Raw genomic sequence first — 20,912 nt, 5'->3', positions numbered from 1 at the left:
GGTTGGTAGGGGGTGAAGGCAGGAGGGAGGGGTGGGGGGTTAGCTGTCAAAAGAAAGCAAAGAAACTGTTGTACCCATTTTGTCGTCTTCGAGGTTCATTTCTCGAAGATGCTTATGTTCAAAAATCTGCGTCTGTTTTGTCTTGCCTTTGATCAGATTAAATGCCTGGAATAACTGCAAATGGGTTATTCTGCATTTTCGTTGGGCTTTCGTGAATGTTTTTTTAATTATTATTTTTAAAATGAGCTAATCTAAATATCTGTTTTGCTTAAAAGCATTTCTCCTGCTGATATGATTTTCGGAGATATATCCTCCTCTCTCTTTCCCTTAAATCAATCCAACTAGAAGTCTCATCTGGCCAGATGAATGGTGCTCCCCCTCGCCTCTCTCTCCCTCTCAGCATGAGGTCTGAAACTTGTGTTTGATCACTATTTGGCCCTCCTCCCTTTAACTTTGCTCTTCCCTGGAGAGAAAAAAAAAAGAAACCCACAGAGGAGGGAGACTGGGATTAATGGAACATCTAGACTAACATGAGGAGGAAAAGGAGCTGAGGGAAATGAAGAGCGGGATCCGGTGTCTGGACATTTAGCTTTCGGGGGCAGGTTGAGGGTTAAAACGATCAGTGTGAGTGTGAGTCTTGTGGTGAAGATGCTCGTCCGTGGGTGGCTTCTTTGCGTGTTCTGCTTCCACACCTGTGCAGGGATCTCACAGCAGTGTAAGTTCCACGGCGTATGTCTAATGGAACCAGAACTGCTGGACGGGAGCTTCAAGAACCCGCTCAAAGAGCATATTCGTCACGGCATGGGGCAACAGGACACACCTCACAGAAACAGGCCACACCGAAGAAAAGGTACGGCTCAGGAAACACGCCTGGTGAATTAGTCAGTAGGAGATTAACATTGTTTTAACTTTGGTTTGATTTGTCCTCAGGTACGTGATATTTTGAATGTTTCTATTAATCAAGAAGTAAAGGGATCAAAACAGTTTCCAAAACAGTTTCTTTCAGAATAAACATGTCACTAGATGAAACTGACAGGATTCCTTGGGGGAATAGTCCTGATATGTTTACAAAAAAAAGTTCTTCATCAGTTGTTTCATCAGTTTCGATTTTCTCTGTAATCTCAATTTTTATGAAAAATTATCTTTAGAAATTGTAATATGAACAGAATTGTAAAATGCATTAGTCTTTAACAGTCTTCTTCCGCTCTTCTTTTGTCTTTTTTCACATTGAAATTTTTCAAACGCCATCATTACAGACAACAATAACCTGGGAAAATACAAGATTAAAACAAGATTTAACTTATGAAGATAAACAAATTATACCAAGGCAACCTGACCTGACCACGTGTGAAAACGTAACTACTGTCTGAACCTGAAAACTGGTTGGGCCGTCCTGTTCCAGCAACGTCTGCCACCAAGAGTTTGTGGTAACTGTAATCCTCCCATCGGTGCAGATGATTGTTTGTTGTTTTTTATGTTCTTTTATGCAGAATTGTCTTAATTTAGCCTCATTGGAGGGTTTTCCATCATAAATAGCCTGTTTATGGTCATGCCACAGCATCTCGATTGGACTCAAATCCAGACTTTGTAACCAAAGTATACTATGGCTTAAGGTTACAAAGATATGGTCGGACATTTTTATCTTCAGGATTTCAGTAAGAGGCAAAACTCATGGATGTCATCAAGATTCTAAAGGGGCAAAGCAGCACAGGATTGAGGCAAGTGAGGAACTACAGTGCTTTAGAAGTTGCTTTGGGCTCTTTTGTTGCCTCCTGGATGAGTCTTTGGTGGGCCAGCCACTACAGGGAAGGTTCACCCAGTTCCACGATTCCTCCATTTGTGGATAATGGGTCTCACTGCGATTAGCTGGAGTCCAAAGGAAGTGTCTTTGTTTCCCTTTCCAGGCTGATAAATGCCAACCACTTCCTTACATTTCTTTGGATCAGGTCCCAATGAATGTCGTTTCTTTTTTAGACCTTTTGCCACGATGTCAGACAGATGCTGTTAAAGTCATTTCTTCATTCCAGGTCGGGCAGCAATCAAGCGTGGCCTTAAAACAACACATTGCAGTACGTATTTTACAGTGAATGTTGTTGAAATATCCGCTAGAACTTAATTAAAAGATATTCAATGTCTTTGAAGAGCCTCTTTTTTGTTTTCACACTCAGGCTTCATCTTCTTCAATTCACAGAAGTTAAAGCACCGCACATGTTTACGTAGACTTACTTAAAGCAGCATTCATCTTGTCGAATTCTTTACAGATCTCAATGGACATACGTGAAGAATTCACTGTGGAGTCACTGTTTATCACACTCTTCACTACAGCTGACACATTCTTTCTCTTTCGTACCCCAATTCCCCGTCTTTCACTCATTTGCTATACTTCCCCTGACCTCTTGGTCAACAGCTTAGAAAGGAGCCCTTCCTTCAGCAAATCTCGGCCTCACAACATTCCCATGGGTTGTGTTTTGGAAGGCGGGATTCATCCCTCATCCGTTCTAAAGCTTTTGTTGTCGACTGAAAGCTGGCTGATGCCGAGGCCATCAAGCCCACCTTGTTGGATCAATATAAACATCCATCACTTAGCCTCGGTCCTTTCTAAGCCTCACAATGAACAGTTCACCACACAATGCTTTGTTTGTGTGGGCCATTCGAGGGAATGAACTAGTGGTAGTTCACTTATTCCTGGGTCATCCTGGCAGATTTTATTTATCAGGAGGAATGTTACGTTTGTGCCACATACGCTACGGTTGTATCTAGACTCATCAAACTTTTTTTTTTTGCGTTGTTAGCATTAGCATTATTTTGTGTTTGTAATTTGAGTTTTATTGGAATGCAGGTGGCAAACCAACGCAAAGTTGGATATAATTGTGAAATGAAAGGGAATTGAGGCATAGCTTTAAATGTTTCACGTGGGAAAAGTCAAGAACTGTTGCTTTTACATGTATAAAAGCAACAAAAAAAGATAAATAATTGGTCAATGATCTACTATTATTGAAAGAAGGCAACGAGAATTTCCATTTTTGGATTGACTCAGATCAAAACTGACATGTTAAACAGAGACATATCTCAGAATACCTGCAGTGTCAACAAACATTGAGGTTTAGAACATGCACATCACACCTTTCAAGTTTTCATGTGCTCATCCTCCATTGTATTATTTTCCTTCTCCTCAGTTCAATTCAGCTTAGTTATATAGCTCCACTTCACAACCAATGTAGTCTCATGGCACTTTACAAAAAAAGTCATTTCAGTCCAATCACAGATGCATTCCAATTGTTCCTAATTATCAGACAATGCATTAAGCTCAGTTCAATATTAAAATTAGCTTAAAAAGTTTACATCTAAGCAGTTTGCACCACGGCATTTTGCCCTTACAATGAGGCATTAGAGGCAGAGCCAGGGCCAAAAATTCAAACGGCACACAAAATCATGAAAACATACACATTTGTGCATAACAGTTTCAAAAGAGCTGGCATAAAACGTAAAAGTAACAGACAGGAAAACGTGAAATGCAAACAAACCAGATGAACTCCGACATAAAGTGCTGACATAATGGCTGACATGCAGCAGGCTGAGAGATGCGCCGTTTCCTTCTATTGTTGGGAAACAAACAGGCCAAGAACGCCCTGCTTCATGCAGTGATGGTGACAGAGCTGCTCCTGCAAAAACAAGCCAAACAACAGCAGAGAGTTCACGGCGCCAGGACACATCTGCTGCTCAAGTTTTCATTATGTGGCTGTGATGAAATTACATATTAAAGTAATAGTGAGACTGAATCTGTTGTGATTTTACAGTTAGAAATCAGACCAAAAACAAAAAAAAAAAGCTTTTGTGGACTTTGATTAGTTTATTGTTGCTGCTGTGATCCAGCAAATATAATATCAGACAAAAAAAAAAAAAAAACTGTTACTGTTAGAGAAATACTAAAGAGCTTGTTTAACTTTATGAATGTCCCTTCAGAATGATCTCTGTAACATCTCCGCGAATTTGTCTTGGCTAGTTTGAATATTTTTACACTTTAATTTCAATCTTGGGAGGTACACGATCAAAACAGAAAGGAATACATTAAGGTTGTAAAGCTGACATTCATCCCAGTGGAACTTGCGCATTTATTTCGCTGTTTTCAAAATAAATGCACAGGACTCATTGGGACAATGAAAAGATAAACGGGGTTAATTGTCTCAACTTGTCGACAGTTCAGTGTGATATAACCACACAAAGGTTACAAGTTTTAAGCAATTTATTATTTTTAGCTGTAAACTACGATGACTGGTTTCTTTTATTTTGAAACGGAGGCGAACAGGAAGTTGTTAGCTGCGTGTTGTCAGCGTGTTTAACAGATTGTTTAGTTTGACGCTCATTTCTCTCAAGGAGCGGCAAGTTAGAGGGAGAGTTTGTCCGTAAATTTAAAAGAAGACAATTGACAGACCGACAAGTCAAATTCCAGTCAGACCTCAGCGTTCAGCTAAAGAATCTTAGCTTATATTAATAATGTTAACTCCCCTAAAGATGAGCCGGAGGGTTAGAACATGTCTATTGGCTGCGCTGTTTGGGTCCCTGCTCTCCGGTAAGTTCACAACAATCATTTTTCTCTAAAATTATATATATAAATATTATATATTTATTTATTTTTCCCAGCTTCGCGTGTCTGTGTGATTCCACCAGTTGGGTGAATTATTCAGATGTATTTTGATGAAACGATAACTCATAGCATCATACTTTAAAAGAGCCTCAATTTACTTCCCTCAGATTCTCTCAGGTTTTCCAGAGGTGTTCCAAAATTATATAGGGCCCTAATCAGCACTAGGTTTAGGGAGCCATCTGTTGAAAGAATTGTCTGTTTTTATTTTTTATTATTATTTTTTTAAGTTTAAAGTCAGTAATAGTTCCCCTATTTACAGTAGGTAGATATTGTAGTGTTGTGAATTTATTTATTAAAATAAGATGTACCCTGCTGGTTCCAATCTTCTTCCACTGACCACTGAGGAAACGTTCATATTTTAATTTATTTTTGGGCTACTTTAAAATAATGAGAGCTGTTCATTTGGTTGACACAGTCGCTTCCTGTTTAAAGACTAGCATTCGCAATGTCTTCAGAGTCCTGCTTATCAAATAAGCTGGTGTTCTGGAATTTACACGCATTTCTCGCTCATGTTGTAAATCGTAAAGGAAGTGGAAATGCTTCTACTGTATCGGGTGCAATGAGATGGAAAAAAAACTGTACGAGTCTCGTGAAAACGGATCCAAAATATTCTTTGTTTTCTTCAGAGTTCTGTGGTGCGTTTTGTTTGACTTGATGTTCCTGAGACCTGCTGGTTCCCGGTTTCCTCTCATGTCAGGAAGCCTATCACAATCTTCCTGTTTCCTCCAGTGTGGTCATCCGACTTCATGGGAAGTCCCGACAATGGCATTCCACTGGCGCTGGCTACAAATAGCCATTGTTTGGGAGTAGCAGGGTTTTGAATGTGTTAACTGGAGATATTTTCTTATTGTGAACCATGAACTCAGAGATGTGCAGTATCCCTGGTTAGCATATGTTACTAACCTTTTCACTCAGTAGGTTTCCGTGGCATAGATTCAGCTTTTAAGTCAATGCTGTCCAAACTTTTTGTCAAAATCATCAAGCAGAAAGTCCTCGCAGGTCACAAATTAGTATTTTTTTTTTAAAAATCCACGCTTTCCTTTGGTTTGCTTTATACCTGCTTAACAATAAACTAAACATGCATTATTTTAATTATGCAAATAAAGCAGTTATTGTTAGAAAGAAACGTGCATGTGTGCCTATATTGAAACGGCGTCCATTTTGCAAATTCCAAAGACGGATACTTTGTGATGCACCTAAGAAGATTTAATTGGTCGGTAATAATTTAAATATAATTAAAAATAAAAAGTCCTCCCACCCCCCATCTCCATCACCCACCTGTAGCCGGCGTGTCAAATGAGTAACTTTCTTGAATTTTAGTCGGGGGTTGCTTCTCATCCAGGTTTCACATAGAAGTAAAATATATTTTTACTTGTTGAAATGAATAATACTTTCACAATCATCTGGTCCCATCTGCAGGTGGCAGAGTCCGGACGGAGGAGACAGAACCACGTATAGTCCACCACCCCTCTGATGTGGTGGTGAAGCCGGGCAGCCCTGCCACTCTGTCCTGCCGCGTGGACGGGAGCCCCAGGCCGACCATCGAGTGGCTGCGCAACGGTCAGCCCCTGGGGACAGACAAGGGAGACGGCCGGGCGGTCCCCATGGTTCTGTCCGAGGGGAGCCTGTTCTTTCTAAATGTGGGAGGGGGCAGGCGTGGCCAGACCCACGAGGGCGTCTACGTCTGCGTCGCCACGAACAGCGCCGGCAAGGCAACCAGCCGCAATGCCTCGCTGTATATTGCAGGTGAGATGGTCTAGGGGGACTCACAGGGGTCTTAGCTGCAGCTCTAAATATTATCTTTAGGTAAGAAGAATATAGATTGTTTACAAAATGATTTTGACTCCTTATGTTGAAATACCAAGAGAATCATGCTGAGCTCAGAATTTCACTGCCTCAGTATGGTACATCGATACTGAAATAATGTGAAAATCAACCCAAATTACATGAAGTATTTGCCCGTATGTGTCTAAAATGGACCTTAAAGTGTTACATTTTGAAAAGGACGATTTTTAGAAGATTAAATTTATCACATAAGCCACAACAAAATGGTGTATTGACTGGAATGCACGGTAGTACAGAAAACAAAAGGTATGACATATCTTAGGATTTAAGTAAATCAAGACATATTTTTGTTCTTTACTGGACTTTTAAACAATAATCAACTTTCAGTCATTCGTGACAGACAGTATAACGGTGTTACACACCAGAAACTTCATGTCATTAATCACTGATTTTTCCACTGTAAGTCTACCGCAAATTTTGTTTCTCCACAAACCATGTGACGTCCATTAAACTGTTAGTTCCCTGACAGAGTTTTAGGATCAGAGCGAAGCCCGTCGTTCTGATCCGGCTCAGTGTGAACGTGTCTCTGTGTTCCTGCAGTTCTGAAGGAGGAGTTCAGCGTCCAGCCCGGCGATGCCGAGGTGGCAGAGGGCGAGGTGGCTGTTTTATACTGCGGTCCGCCGATGGGACATCCAGAACCCAACGTCATCTGGAAGAAGGACGGCGTCCCCATCAGCAACACGGACCACCACTACACCGTAAGCAGCTGCTTTGATTATGGAAACACGTGAATATGTCTTCATTCTGAGGTTCATGATTCCAATGCAGAGTCGTAATCGATGATTTGACTAATCCTCGCACAGAAAAAGCAAATAGATTATAATCTGTAAAAGCAGTCCCATGTACTCATTGCTCGATGGTTGAAATAAAATGTTCCACAGATGCTGCAGCTAGTTGATCTGTGCTGCTTTGCTTTGCTCTGCAGAAGCTGAGTGGGAAGCTGATCATCGCGCCTGCAGAGAAGAGCCACTCTGGCTCCTACGTGTGTGTGGCCCGGAACATCATGGGAGAGAGGCAGAGCAGGGCGGCTCGGCTCTCTGTGCTGGGTGAGAGCAGATGAGAACAAGCAGACCAAAGGCCCCCAGACAGGCTTCATCTGAAGCAGAACAGCTCTCATATTTGTGCACACCTTTCATACGACAGGGCAGACCACCGGCGGACACCCCCTCCCCGCTTCGGTATTCATCACGCCATGGTCATGGAAAACGTTTTATAGCCTCAGACAGCTTCAGTGAACAGTGACACGACAATTTCCATCCAGGGGTTATTCACCATTTCCCAGTCTTAGTTTTACAGGAGTTATTTAGCGATAAATTATGCAAATGTACATTAGTTGCACAATGCGTGCAGATACATAAACACCTTTAGAGGGATAGGAAACCGGATAGTTGAAGAGAAATATCAACACTGCTGTCTGAGTGCATTTCCGCATTAAAACGTTGCAACAAACTTCTGACCAATCGCACGACACTTTGCATAGAGCTCTGTTGAAGCCCCGTGTCGAGTTCGGCAGGCGGCTTCCTCTCTGCGAACCAAATGACACAATTTTCATCGGTCGATGAGAGATGATTTCAGCACTTTGGATGATGTTGTTAAGCACTACCTTTTTTTTTCTTGATTTGGGTTTCTTTCTAACCCACCAATGGGGGAAAAAATACCTCTCTCTCCAAAGAAACTTGTGACATATTTACACTGACTGGGATTTTGCTGTAGCACTTAAAGCAATCCACTGAGTTTCTGCTGTCATCATCTACCGCAGGTAAGCCTGTGTTGGTGCTGAAGCCAGAGAACGTTTCGGTAAGAACGGGAGAGTCGGCCCACTTCTACTGCCAGGCTAGAGGGGACCCTCCTCCTACTGTGGCCTGGAGCCGAGAGCAGGGGCCGCTTCCCAACGGCAGGTAGCCCGCCCTCCATCTACCTTCATTCATCAGTGACACGGACTATGTGCTGGTCCAGTGTTGGACTCTGTCCAGTGTCTGCAGGCAGATTTTCTATGAATACTAAGCTGTGAATAGCTGGGGGTCCACTGATTAGTCTGCTGATAGTTGGGGTCACAGGTCTCCTCAGACTTGATGGTCCGAAGGTGAAAAGTACGAATAACAACTGGTTCAGACTCAGAGTTCTTCAATTACTTCACGATTTTTTGCACTTTCCACAAAAATGGAAACTATCAGCTCAGGCTTTTTACGTTTGAAACAGAAACATCCTCAGACGGATGAACTGTGAATTGTTGCTGAGGAACATTTCAGCTCGACGTACCTGCTTAGGTTTTGACCAAGCTTTGGTAGTGACACCAGACCCGTCGATTCTTCCCGCTGCTCGCTGTTTGTTTCCAGGTATCTCATAAACCCGGACCAGACTCTGCAGCTCCATTATGTGACGGTGCAGGATGCTGGGAGCTACACCTGCACAGCTGCGAATCACGTCGGAGTCGTCGCTGCAGTTGCACAACTTCAAGTTGAAGGCGAGTTTTCGTTCTCTTTTTACATTTATTTTGCAACTTGCTTTATGTTGGAAAATATCTGCAAAAACAGACAAACTTCCCAGAAGCAGTTGTTATTCCTTCATAGTAATAAATTCACAGCAGACATGTTGCATGCTAACAGAGAGCTGGTGCTTTGAAAGCTAACTTGTGTTCTGCAGTGCAGATAAACATGAATCACCCTCATGCTATTAGCTTGCAGGACATACAATGCAACAAAATAAACCAGATTATCATGTAATAGTGACGGGAACAGCTGTTCATTTGAGTGAATATCTAGGATCAGTATAGCAAAATGATCCGTTCACAAGTTTACAGTTCATTTGTGCAGAACAGCGCCTCCTCTAGACCAATCTGCATACTGCACATTTCAAGCACCTTTCAAGCTGACACGACGGCGCCATTCCAGCTCTACGTCTGTTTCTTCAAGCTAACGGCTGATGTAATGTGATCGTGAGGAAGGGAGACACAGTACACATAAAATCTATAGATTTACAGTATTTATGAGGCTTTTTATTTTCAATTATTTCTTGTTTTAATTGCACTGTGATAAAACACATTTAACAACCTGGCATGTAGTCACGTACTAATCCATTTACTTGTTTATTTGACAGGCTGCAAATGCACTGGCACAGCGTTCACACTTCAGTCAAAATAAGCCTATTGCACCAAATGCAGCGCTATATGACACAGCACAATTATATTAGTTGCTAGAATACTGCGGTTGCATCCATCCTTCCATCTGTCTGTCCGTCAGGCCTGGTGCTTATCCCCCGCAGTCATTAGGCGAGAGGCAGGCGGCTGCTGTTTGACTACGCAGCAGTGCATTTTCTTTTGCTATGGTCAGGCTAATATTTTGACACGATTAGTTATTTATTTCCATCTAGCCCATGAAAAATGGTTCCCTTGGAACAAACGTTTCAGTGAGATCCATCTGATTTAGTAAGCCACGCCGCAACATGGCCTAGTAGAAATGACCTTCTACGGCCCAAACGATGGGCTACGTTGCGACGTCTGCTTCGTCCTTTAAAGTTAACTGTCGTGTTTCCACTGTGGACGACTTGACGCTTTCTAATAAAAGTTAATGTGAAACATTTGCTGGTGCAGAGGCTCCCAGCACTGAGCAGAAAGACTTCCACAGAGAGCTGTCAGCCTTACGAGTGACCCTGGAGAATGTCACCATCATCGCCTCGGAGTCCAACGTTTCCCTCGTGCAGTGGAAGGTATGAGAGTCCTGTTTTACAGCTTTGTGGGTGGAGTGTTTGAGTGTTTGATCTGCATTTGGTGTTTCCCGTGACCAGCTCCAGTCCCTTCCAGCTCAGCCTCACTACCTCGACGGCTTTGAGGTTCTCTATCGCCCCCTGCTGCCTGTCAGCTCAGACTGGGCAGCGCTGAGGGTCTCGCTGCCGGGCTTCCAGGCTCAGGTGGGCCCTCTGAAGAGGGGCTACAAGTACGAGTTCAAGGTTCGTCCCTACGGGAGCAGCCTGTACGGAAGGGAGAGCAACACCCGGCATCTCCGAGTCCCTGAGAGAGGTGAGGGTAGGCTGGCTTCAGAAGGCCTCACCTGCATCTCTTCCTCCGCTTTAAGCCACCAGTCAAACTAACTCAGGGGGAATATATCGCCGCTTTTCATGCAGCGCCCAGCGCGCCCCCTCTGGCCGTGTCCATCACAGTGGACCACAAGCAGAACAACACCGTCCATCTGAGCTGGGAGCCTCCTCCTCCCGACAGCCACAATGGCGTCATCCAGGGCTACCAGGTGACCACCTCCCTGTCTGATAACCCATCAACAATTGGGCTATCAGCTGAGGACTGTTCTTCTTTTTTACCATTACATGTCATTTCTTTCTTCCTCACTGCCCTACCTACTTCCTCTTAATCTTCCTTTCTTCTTTCCGTCATTAGTTTCTTTGTTTCTTCCTTCCTTCCTGTCATTCTTTTCTCTGTAGTTACTTTGTTCTTTGTTTCCTTCTGTCCTTTTATCCCTCCTTGCTGTCTGCTTTTTTTCCCCTTCCTTCCCAGGAGTGGGCTTTTTCCGGAGTTCACTGCTGATCCCAATCCAAATGGGTTTGTTAGAAAACATTCTGCTCTGCAGTTTCACATGAGAATCATTCTAAATCATTTTAGTAGTGTTTTTGAGACCACGAGCTTCCTCTCATAAATGTGCGAACTGCTCCTTTAGGTTTGGTGCATGGAGTCTGACGAGCAGCAGTACCAGAACTGGACAGTGGACAGCGGCCAACACAGCCTGGATGTCTCCACACTGGAACCAGGGAAGCAGTACTGGGTAACCATGGCAGCAGTGAACGGTGCTGGAGTGGGGACGCTCAGTGATCCTCATGGATTTGTCACCAGTGAGACCAGGAGCCTTTTTCAACTCATTTCTCCGTCATGTTCCCTCCGTATCTGACCACCCAGAATGTCTGTTTTTACTCAGAGCCACAGCTAGGGGGCGCCAGAGACCCAGACACCCACAAACAGGATGCGTCTCCTGTGCTGGCCCTCCTCCAGGACCCAGTGCTGATCGGCAGCGTTGGCGCCCTCTTGTGGTGTCTTCTGATGATTGCAGTTGTTTTCCTGTTCAGACGCCACAGCAGCGCAGGTCAACTGTCACCTCACCACAGCAAGGCTAAAGGTGACTTTTCTAAAAATATTGACTGTGTGATCCCTGCTGGAGGTCAGGCTTTCTATAAGACAAGAAATTGTGTTTATTTATTTGCTGTTTTTTTTTTTTTTTTTTTTTCCCAGATCTGCGCAGATTGGCCAGTGAAGATCTCATCATCAAACACAGGTGAAAGTTAAACAGCATCATGTAGATTACACATGTAATAAGAGATGAGCAAAAATCTGCTTTCTACTTGGACTTTTAACAAAATATGTTTAAAATAAAACATTTTATATAAATCAGGCAAAACCTTAAAACCACAGTTTGCTTTATGGACTTTTATTAATCAAATTTCAAATTTCTTCCATTTTACACTTACATTAAATAAAATATGAAGCCTTGTAAAATTTGCAGTTTGTATTGATGGTTCAGGTTCAGGTGGGTACTGTGATGCTACATATGCATAAACCTGAAATGGCGCTTGTAGCTGAACGGTTCTCATAAGAAAAAACCCCCAAAACATCTACAACTTAATAACATTTTCGTGAAGGATCCATATCCTTAAGAGTTGGACTTTCCTGTGAATAAAAGTTGTAATTTTTAAACTCTTTAGTAACCATTTAAGATGCTGATTCAGCTGCAGGATCCACAATAAACATCAACCGAACATCATGCGACACGGCAGAAGCACTTCACTGCCAGAGCTTGGAAATAAATGCAGGAGCAGATGAGGTTTAGATGAGAAATCGTTTTTGCTATAACAAGATTTATATCTCACTAAAACCAAAATGTCTTTTAAATAAGAAAGGTTGAGTCAATAAAACAGCGACGTCAGAGGAGTGTGTTTTTATATCGTGCTGGAACAGAAAACTTTCATAGTGCCTGTTATATGTATTTTAGTAATAACTCATTATTATTTGTGTATTTATTCTAGATTGTAATTTTAATTTTTTTTGATCTCCTGCCAGTTACACTTGCACACACACACACACACACACACACACACACACACACACACACACACACACATATATATATACAGGTGCTGGTCATAAAATTAGAATATTGTGATAAAGTTCATTATTTTCCATAATGTCATGATAAAAATTAAATTGTCATATATTTTAGATTCATTGCACACCAACTGAAATATTTCAGGTCTTTTATTGTTTTAATTTTGATGATTTTGGCAAACAGCTCATGAAAACCCAAAATCCCTGTCTCAAAAAATTAGAATATTATGAAAAGGTTCTCTGAACGAGCAATAAAAATAATCATCTGAATCAACAAAGTAACTCTAAACACCTGAAAAAGATTCCTGAGGCCTTTAAAAACTTCCAGCCTGGTTCGTTACTCAAAACCGCAATCATGGGTCAGACTGCTGACCTGACTGCTGTCCAGAAGGCCATCACTGACATCCTCAAGCAAGAGGGTGAGAAACGGAAAGAAATTTCTGAACGAATCGGCTGTTTGCAGAGTGTTATATCAAGGCACCTCAGTGGGAAGTCAGTAGGAAGGAAAAAGTGTGGCAGAAAACGCTGCACAACGAGAAGAGGTGACCGGACCCTGAGGAAGATTGTGGAGAAGGGCCGATTCCAGACCTTGGGGGAAGCAGTGGACTGAGTCTGGAGTAGAAACATCCAGAGCCACTGTGCACAGGCGTGTGCAGGAAATGGGCTACAGGTGCCGCATTCCCCAGGTCAAAGGTCAAGCCACTTTTGAACCAGAAACAGCGGCAGAAGCGCCTGACCTGGGCTACAGAGAAGCAGCACTTTGGACCACTGTTGTTCAGTGGTCCAAAGTACTTTTTTCGGATGAAAGCAAACTTTGCATGTCATTCGGAAATCAAAGTGCCAGACTCTGGAGGAAGACTGGGGAGAAGGAAATGCCAAAATGCCAGAAGTCCAGTGTCAAGTACCCACAGTCAGTGATGGTCTGGGTGCCATGTCAGCTGCTGGTGTTGGTCCACTGGGTTTTATCAAGGGCAGGATCAATGCAGCAGCTATCAGAAGATTTTGGAGCACTTCATGCTTCCATCTGCTGAAAAGTTTTATGGAGATGAAAATTTAATTTGGTCTGGAATCGGCCCTTCTCCACAATCTTCCTCAGGGTCCGGTCACCTCTTCTCGTTGTGCAGCGTTTTCTGCCACACTTTTTCCTTCCTACTGACTTCCCACTGAGGTGCCTTGATATAACACTCTGCAAACAGCCGATTCGTTCAGAAATTTCTTTCTGTTTCTCACCCTCTTGCTTGAGGATGTCAGTGATGGCCTTCTGGACAGCAGTCAGGTCAGCAGTCTGACCCATGATTGCGGTTTTGAGTAATGAACCAGGCTGGGAGTTTTTAAAGGCCTCAGGAATCTTTTTCAGGTGTTTAGAGTTACTTTGTTGATTCAGATGATTATTTTTATTGCTCGTTCAGAGAACCTTTTCATAATATTCTAATTTTTTGAGACAGGGATTTTGGGTTTTCATGAGCTGTTTGCCAAAATCATCAAAATTAAAACAATAGAAGACCTGAAATATTTCAGTTGGTGTGCAATGAATCTAAAATATATGACAATTTAATTTTTATCATGACATTATGGAAAATAATGAACTTTATCACAATATTCTAATTTTATGACCAGCACCTGTATATACACTTACAGTTTTTCAGTATTCAGTGTCTTTGTGCAATGACCACAAAGTAAGTCTAACTCTTGCTAACATAGTTTCTATTTTCCTTCATTTGCATGGAGTCCTTATTACTTCTTCTGATGTTATGTTATGGAAAAATACTTCCAATTATTGTATCTCTACATAGAAATCGTACCTGAAACTTGTTTTAAAGTCCTTATTGATGTATTTTTCCTTCGACCGACTCTACCTTTCTGTTGTGCAGGATGGCCGCTCCAGATTCTCCCTGGATGTCCGGTGGCTGGAGGCCGCCCTTCAGCCAGAAATACCAGGACTTGTGGGCCCAAGGTCACAGGCATCCTGGGATCAGGAGCACCAGTAAGTTAAACACACACACACACACACACACACACACAGCTGAGAGCACTGGTGTGTGTGTTTCGTTCGAACTGTTTCATTTGAACTGTCCCTGTAGCTGATATTTAGAGGGGTCCAGTATTTCACATGGATATCGTCATTGTATGTGACATCGCATTCAGACGGAACGGTGACAGAAAAAATGAGAAGAGCGAGGAAAAACAATTATTTAATCACAACTAATGTTGTCATAACAATATTTAACTTTGATATTGAATGTAATGTTACTGAAGCTTAAATTAAACAGCAGATGAAAGTCTTTGTCGTTTAGCATTTGGGTTGTTTCATGGGTAACGTTTCTCTCCAGTCCAGCATTAGGACAGTTTTAAATGACTAAACTCAAGTTTTTTCGTGTATGTCACAACATGCAGAGAAAATAAAAAAAAAGAAAAAGAAAAAAGAGAACAGAAAATAAATTGTAAAGCAATATAATATAAAATATTAGAGTATAATATTATATAATTAAAAAATAAAGCATAACATAATTTCTGTTCGTCCAGGTCTTCCAGTCTCGTCCAAGCAGGACAGCAGGATCGTGGACTCGGCTGTTCCCATGGTGACCGACAGCTGCGGCGTCTACGGAACGTTCTACGTGGACCTGAAGGGCAGCAGCCTGAAGACCTTCAGCAGTCCCGGACGCTGCCCTAAAGTGCCTCACGCCTTGCCTCACCAGCAGGGGGCGGAGACCATCCAGATCTTCGCCCAGCCTGACTCCAAGTCGTCGTCCCTCAGCAGCCAGGAGGCTCTGCCCTGGAAACAGGCCATACGTCCTCAGCCAAAGATGGGCGTGCTGAGGGAGTCATGGGAGAAGAAACCCCACGGGAAGCCAGGTGGGGCAGAGCTGGGAGTGTGATGGCAGCATTTTGTTTTTGGGGTTTGTAGCGTGATGTTTGGTTCCGGTTCATTCTGACCCGTCTCTCTCTCTCTCTCTCTCTCTCTCTCTCTCTCTCTCTCTCTCTCTCTCTCTCTCTCCAGAGCTGCATGCAGTGAACAGCGTGCCGGTCCTGTCCTCCAGAACCCAGGCCGGTCCCTCCAGAGCCTGCAAGCAGAGACTCAGCCACGTGCCAGCAGGACGCCACGGTACGCAGACGTTGTGTTTTTGTCACAAGCTCCCAACTGGACAGAGGAGAGCAGTGACGTCATGACTTCCTTTGCCGTGTTCAGGTGGAGCATCGCAGGGCGGGGAAGCAGCTGCTGGCTCTCGCCTGCTGCATTACTCTGCCTCTCTGCACTTAGTGGACCTGCTGCCCCCCCCACCGCTGATGGCCGCAAACAGAAACACCCTGTCCTCAGACGAGGGGTAAGACATGTCGGCGTGGGCCTGATAAAAATGACACAACACTGTTTTTATGGATTAATAGTCATAAAATTTCTCCAAAATTCAACTATTTTCATTTGCGTTGCTTACAAAACTTTAGCATAAACACACACGTTATTTTGTTAACGTGACAAGTCAGGTTCTTAGCACCGTGCCTGGCATCTGACCTGCAGCCTGTGCTCAAAGCCGACCGGCTGTCTGGAAGCTAATTATCTTTAACGTAATAATGAAAACTTGAAGGAAAAAAAATATATATTGTCGTTAAAGCTGCAGCCAGTCTTGGTGCTCCTCGCTCTCTGCTGCGCTGCACCTGGTTTACTATAACCTAGCCTGTGACAAATTATAAGCATGTCCACTGATGATAAGTTGTTTCTCTACCAGTAGCACATTTATAGCTGCGCTACACGTGTTTGATTGACAGCGCCAAGACCCTCCTCTTGACTCTGATTTGTTCTGTTTTGAATGGGAACAGCAGCCCTGGGAGGAGATGAAGGAACTCCATCTTTTTTTATTTTACAGATTTTCTGTCTCATACATAGATGCCATCACGTGGTGACAGTTTGAACAAATATGAAGAAAATATATTGTTGAATAAGTTGCATACTGCAGCTTTAACTGAAATAAAAGTAAAAAAAAATAAGGCTTTTCAAAACTATGGGGAACCAGCTGAAATGAGAGTTCACAAAACTAACTAAAATTACTTGACGGGACTAAATTAATAGAGTGTTTAGCTGCAAGATATATAAGCAGTATTCACTCTTACAGATTTCTTTATGAGAACTGAGTTTGTTTTTTTAACTGTGTTCAGTTCCAGTCATTCCACAAAGCTGACAGAGGATCTGGGCTCCATCCCATCAATTAGTCCCCCGTCAGGTTACCATGGACAAGCAGGACCCAACAAGCACAGCGGCGCCCCCTACAGCCACCTGTCTGCTTCATCCTACTCCACACTAATGGAGGCTGATCAGAGTCCCTCCCTGACGCCGCAGGAAGCCACTGAGTACCTGGAGCTCAGTCCTAACCCTGAGAGATTCAGGTTAGGGATGTTTTAACACCTCATTCTCTCCAGATGTTCCAGATGTGTGTCCTGACGGTCTGTCTTCTGTTTCGGCAGCGTCCTGCCAGAGCAGCGTCCCTCCCTGCCCCACAGCTTCACCTCCACCCTGGGGAGCATCTGCGGGCCGGTCGGCTCGGCCGAGTCGGAGGACGGCGCGGCCGCCGCCGCCACCAGAGCCCAGCCGTTGCCGGCGGCACTGCGTCATTCTGGCCTTCACAGCTCACCGTCCTCCTGCTACAGTGACTGGGACAGCTCCCTGTGGAACACCTGGAGCTCGGCCATGGACAGCAACATGGACAGCAACCGCACCAGCCTCATCAGCTCGGTGGACAGCTGCTACACCAACGACAGCGCCACGTTCGCTCGCCTGCTGGCCGCCGCCGCAGAGACCATGAGTGCAGCCTCGCTGACAGGTAAGAGGGAGAGGGGAGGGGTCTTACATGGCAGCAGTTAGTGGAGCTCTATACACACACACACACACACACACACATGTTTGTTTTGCTATCTTTGTGGGGACTTTCCATTGACTTCCATTCATTTCTACAGCCTAAACCTTACCTTTACCCTTTTCCCAACCCTAACCATCACATACCTAACCCTAACCCTAACCAAAACTCAATTCATACCTTAGCCCTAAATGTGACCCCTGACCCAAAAACAGGGTTTCCCCTCGTGGGGACCAGGCTCAGGTCCCCACGAGGAGCAATTGGTCCCCACAACGTAGTATATGTCAGGAAAATCATCCCCACAAGGTATTACAAACAAACGCACACACACACACATAAATGTATCTCAGACGTATCACGGTACACGAGAATCACTTTTCAGTGTTTGTTCTGTGAGCTTTAATCAGCAGCAAACAACGAACCGTTTGAAATCAGTTTGATTTTATTAGGTTCTCAATGTGTACTGCATGGTTCTTCTTCACCTGACTGAAGAGGATAAAACCAAAGACCTCACAGTTTGCGGTCCACGATGTGATTTATACGTCTCTCCTGCAGATGGCGCCATTTAGCCATGATTCCTTACTTACAGCAGACAGCTTCTTAGATTTCACGTCTCTGTGAAATTTCCACTTTCCACTCTAGAATCAGCACAAGGAGGAACATATATATATATATATATATATATATATATATATATATATATATATATATATATATATATATATATATATATACATATATAGTAGTTGTGCACATGCCTGCTGCTTGAAGAGAGATGAATCCATTCCAATTCCTGCTCCCACTTATTTAAAATCTTTCATCAAACTGAAATCTCAGATTTCTGCCCCTCTTTGTCACCTCATCCATCACTCTGCCCGTTCCCCACAGGATTCATTCCATCCGTCAAACTCTCACTTTCTGCTCTTTTCTGCTGTGACTAAAAAACACCTTAACTTCTACTGTCACGTGGCTGAGCAGCCGCTGCTTTTTTTTTTTTTTTTTTCATTTTATTTTCATGAATCTTTGAATCGGATTAACGTCCTCAGCGCGGCTTGTCGTCTTGTTCTGTGTTCAGACTTCTCGCCGCCGGCCTCCCCCCTCAGCGCCTTGTACCCGCCGTTCCGTTCGGACGGCGATGCCTTCGGGGAGCTGGAGCCCATCCCCGCGTGGGACTGGAGCCTGGCCTGGGTGGAGGAGATGGACGCGCAGTACGGAGCTCACTATCCCGGCAGAAACACGAAACCCTTCAACGCTTAGACATTTTTGCTGTGACCTCTCTCTTTTCCTCCAGAACAATGCAGAGCAGACTGACCCGATGCTGCAGGTGGAGCGTTTCACCGGCCGGGCTCTGAAGCTTCATTAGAAGCATTTCACTGACACTTCCACTGGAGATGCAAGGCTCATGCTGTTTGTAATAGTTTTTCTCTGTTTTTTTTTTTTTTTTTACCTCAGGGCTCTTCAGCTACTTCTTTGAATCTCTGTAATGACTTTCATGGAGCTGTGGAAGTGTGTTTTTTTTGTGTGTGTGTGTGTTTTCGAATCGTTTCCCTGAAAAGAAGCATAATGAGATATTTCCCTGGGGAGGTTCTCACCCCGTGTGTTCTCAAACGTCCAAAGAGACGCAGCGGTGGAGACGGTCTTAGAAAAAATGCGCTTCTTGTTTTCCTGTGGCTCGTGCAGGATTTCATTAAGACTGAGGTTCGAATCCGTCATAGCACCATGGTTTTGTTGTGGTTAAATGAAATGCAACGTGTTCATGAAAAGGTTATTTAACGAATTTTGAACTTGTTCACATTGGCACTTCTCTGCGTGCTGATAACTTGGAATGTCCGGATTGCACAGCAGGCACTGGAAGATACCCAGTCAGATTGGACGGCCTCAATAAAGTTATCAAAATAAATGCTGTAAAGTTTGATCAGAAAGAAAAAAAACACCATAAACGTTATCAGAATCCCTCATATTTAGTAACTATTGACAATCTTTGTTTCTCCTCAGTCATTTCCTCTCCGTTTTATCCCAGCAGCAGGTCACCTGCAGCATGCTGCTCCAACACAAGTTAACTGGTAATAAAGCTACCATTTTAATCAGACTATGCAGCTTAAAACATGCAGTTCCGACATTTGGTTCTGAACTGACCACTTTTTCTGCAATGCTAGGCTAACGTTAGCCTGCAAACTCTTTGTTTTGATACGACTCATTGATAAGTTGGACTGCAGCGTTTTTCAGTGCTGGTCCAGCTGATTATGCGTGTAGACAGGATGTACAGGAAAAGCCGTTCTGCTCCATAAAATCCAGCGGCACATATTTAAGGTGCGGTAAGAGCAGCTCGCTGTGCTACATCCTGTGTCTGAGCACAGCGGGCAGAGTTAAATCACATGACACACACACACAGGAAGCCTCCAACAAGCCACTTTAGCCTCTCTATTACACACTCTCTGAATGTCGGAGTAAAAAGTGGAAAGGGCTTAGATTCTAAGTAGAACATTCTGATTTATTCAACAAAAGAACGGGCCAGAAACTGTCTTACAGTTTTGTAAGCCCTGTAAAAGCAAATAAGCTATGATTGTAGAACATAAATGGACTCCAGGGTCTGTCTGGAGTCGCCTCTGACATGTTCACACACTGTAGACCAACAGCAGGTATCAGGAGGTGAGGTTTTTGTCAAACACTCCCCAAAAAAAAAAAGCTGTGATCTAGATGCCAGGAGTGAGTTGTCTCTTCTGGTAAATACACTTTTTTTTATGATTTTATAAAGTTTACATTATTCTAAAGTGCACATTTGCCTTATTAGAGATATAAGGATTTTAAAGAGTAATAAATATTTTAACTTTAAATAACTGCAATTGGGAGTATTTTGTGTATTTAGAAGCAGATCTATTCAAAGCTCAGCCTGATTTTTACTAATAGGAGCAAACTTTAGCATTTAGGGGGAAAAAATCTGCTTTGTATTTTGTACATCTTGAAATAAAATGTGATTTATAATATGAAATAAAAAGTATATTTTATTCTGAGACAAAGTTTGTTCACTTGATTACAGTTAATATGGCCGTTAATATCCAAAGTGGAGTCGTTCTGTAGCGAAACAAAGGACTGAGAGGAAAAGTATTACACTACTGAGTTGCTTTATGAGTTAGAAACTGAACCTCAGTGAACTCACTCAGCTAGTCTTCCTGTAACTTCAGCCGTTACTTTCAGAGCAGAAGACATGAAGCATTTTGATTTACATACCAAAGAACTAAAGCATCTCCAGGAGTCCAGTATGTTCTCATAAACAGCTTTTTGAAATGATTAATGTGGCTCACCACCCAGGGTGCCCATCCAGCAGGGGGCTCCATACCATTTTGATTTGCGAAACCTTTATGTAAACTCAGGAAAAAGCTGGTCGGGATGCAGAGAGGGGAACTCAGGGAGCCACTACTAATGCACCAAACATCAGGGAGTCTGCCTTAAAACTTTCAGCTCAGTTTTGTTGTTTTCC

The 20,912-nt window shown here is 43.3% G+C and overlaps 1 protein-coding gene across 1 annotated transcript; it reads left to right on the top strand.

Moving 5' to 3' along the window:
* Positions 1-546: 546 nt before the first annotated feature.
* On the top strand, positions 547-20,451 carry robo4 (roundabout, axon guidance receptor, homolog 4 (Drosophila)). The gene is made up of 19 exons (XM_014997942.2): positions 547-850; positions 6,065-6,391; positions 7,031-7,188; positions 7,416-7,536; positions 8,250-8,388; positions 8,827-8,954; positions 10,080-10,195; positions 10,274-10,505; positions 10,610-10,731; positions 11,155-11,326; positions 11,410-11,607; positions 11,721-11,763; positions 14,462-14,574; positions 15,114-15,443; positions 15,589-15,693; positions 15,778-15,913; positions 16,740-16,967; positions 17,046-17,401; positions 18,510-20,451. The coding sequence occupies exons 1-19, from the start codon at positions 649-651 to the stop codon at positions 18,689-18,691; spliced, it is 3,408 nt and encodes a 1,135-aa protein (XP_014853428.2). The 5' UTR covers positions 547-648; the 3' UTR covers positions 18,692-20,451.
* Positions 20,452-20,912: the final 461 nt, after the last annotated feature.

Source organism: Poecilia mexicana, unplaced genomic scaffold (assembly GCF_051168715.1).
Source record: "Poecilia mexicana isolate PSO_F unplaced genomic scaffold, ASM5116871v1 scaffold_14, whole genome shotgun sequence".
Classification (NCBI taxonomy): Eukaryota; Metazoa; Chordata; class Actinopteri; order Cyprinodontiformes; family Poeciliidae; genus Poecilia; species Poecilia mexicana.
Note: the sequence above shows the minus strand (reverse complement) of the source record. Positions and strands in the feature narration are given on the sequence as shown.

Excerpts from the sequence above, each read along its gene's own strand:
- robo4 (XM_014997942.2), top strand. The coding sequence starts at position 649 with ATGCTCGTCCGTGGGTGGCTTCTTTGCGTGTTCTGCTTCCACACCTGT. Across the intron at positions 7,537-8,249 it reads GGCTCGGCTCTCTGTGCTGG|GTAAGCCTGTGTTGGTGCTG; the intron begins GTGAGAGCAGAT and ends CATCTACCGCAG. Across the intron at positions 15,444-15,588 it reads GAAACCCCACGGGAAGCCAG|AGCTGCATGCAGTGAACAGC; the intron begins GTGGGGCAGAGC and ends CTCTCTCTCCAG.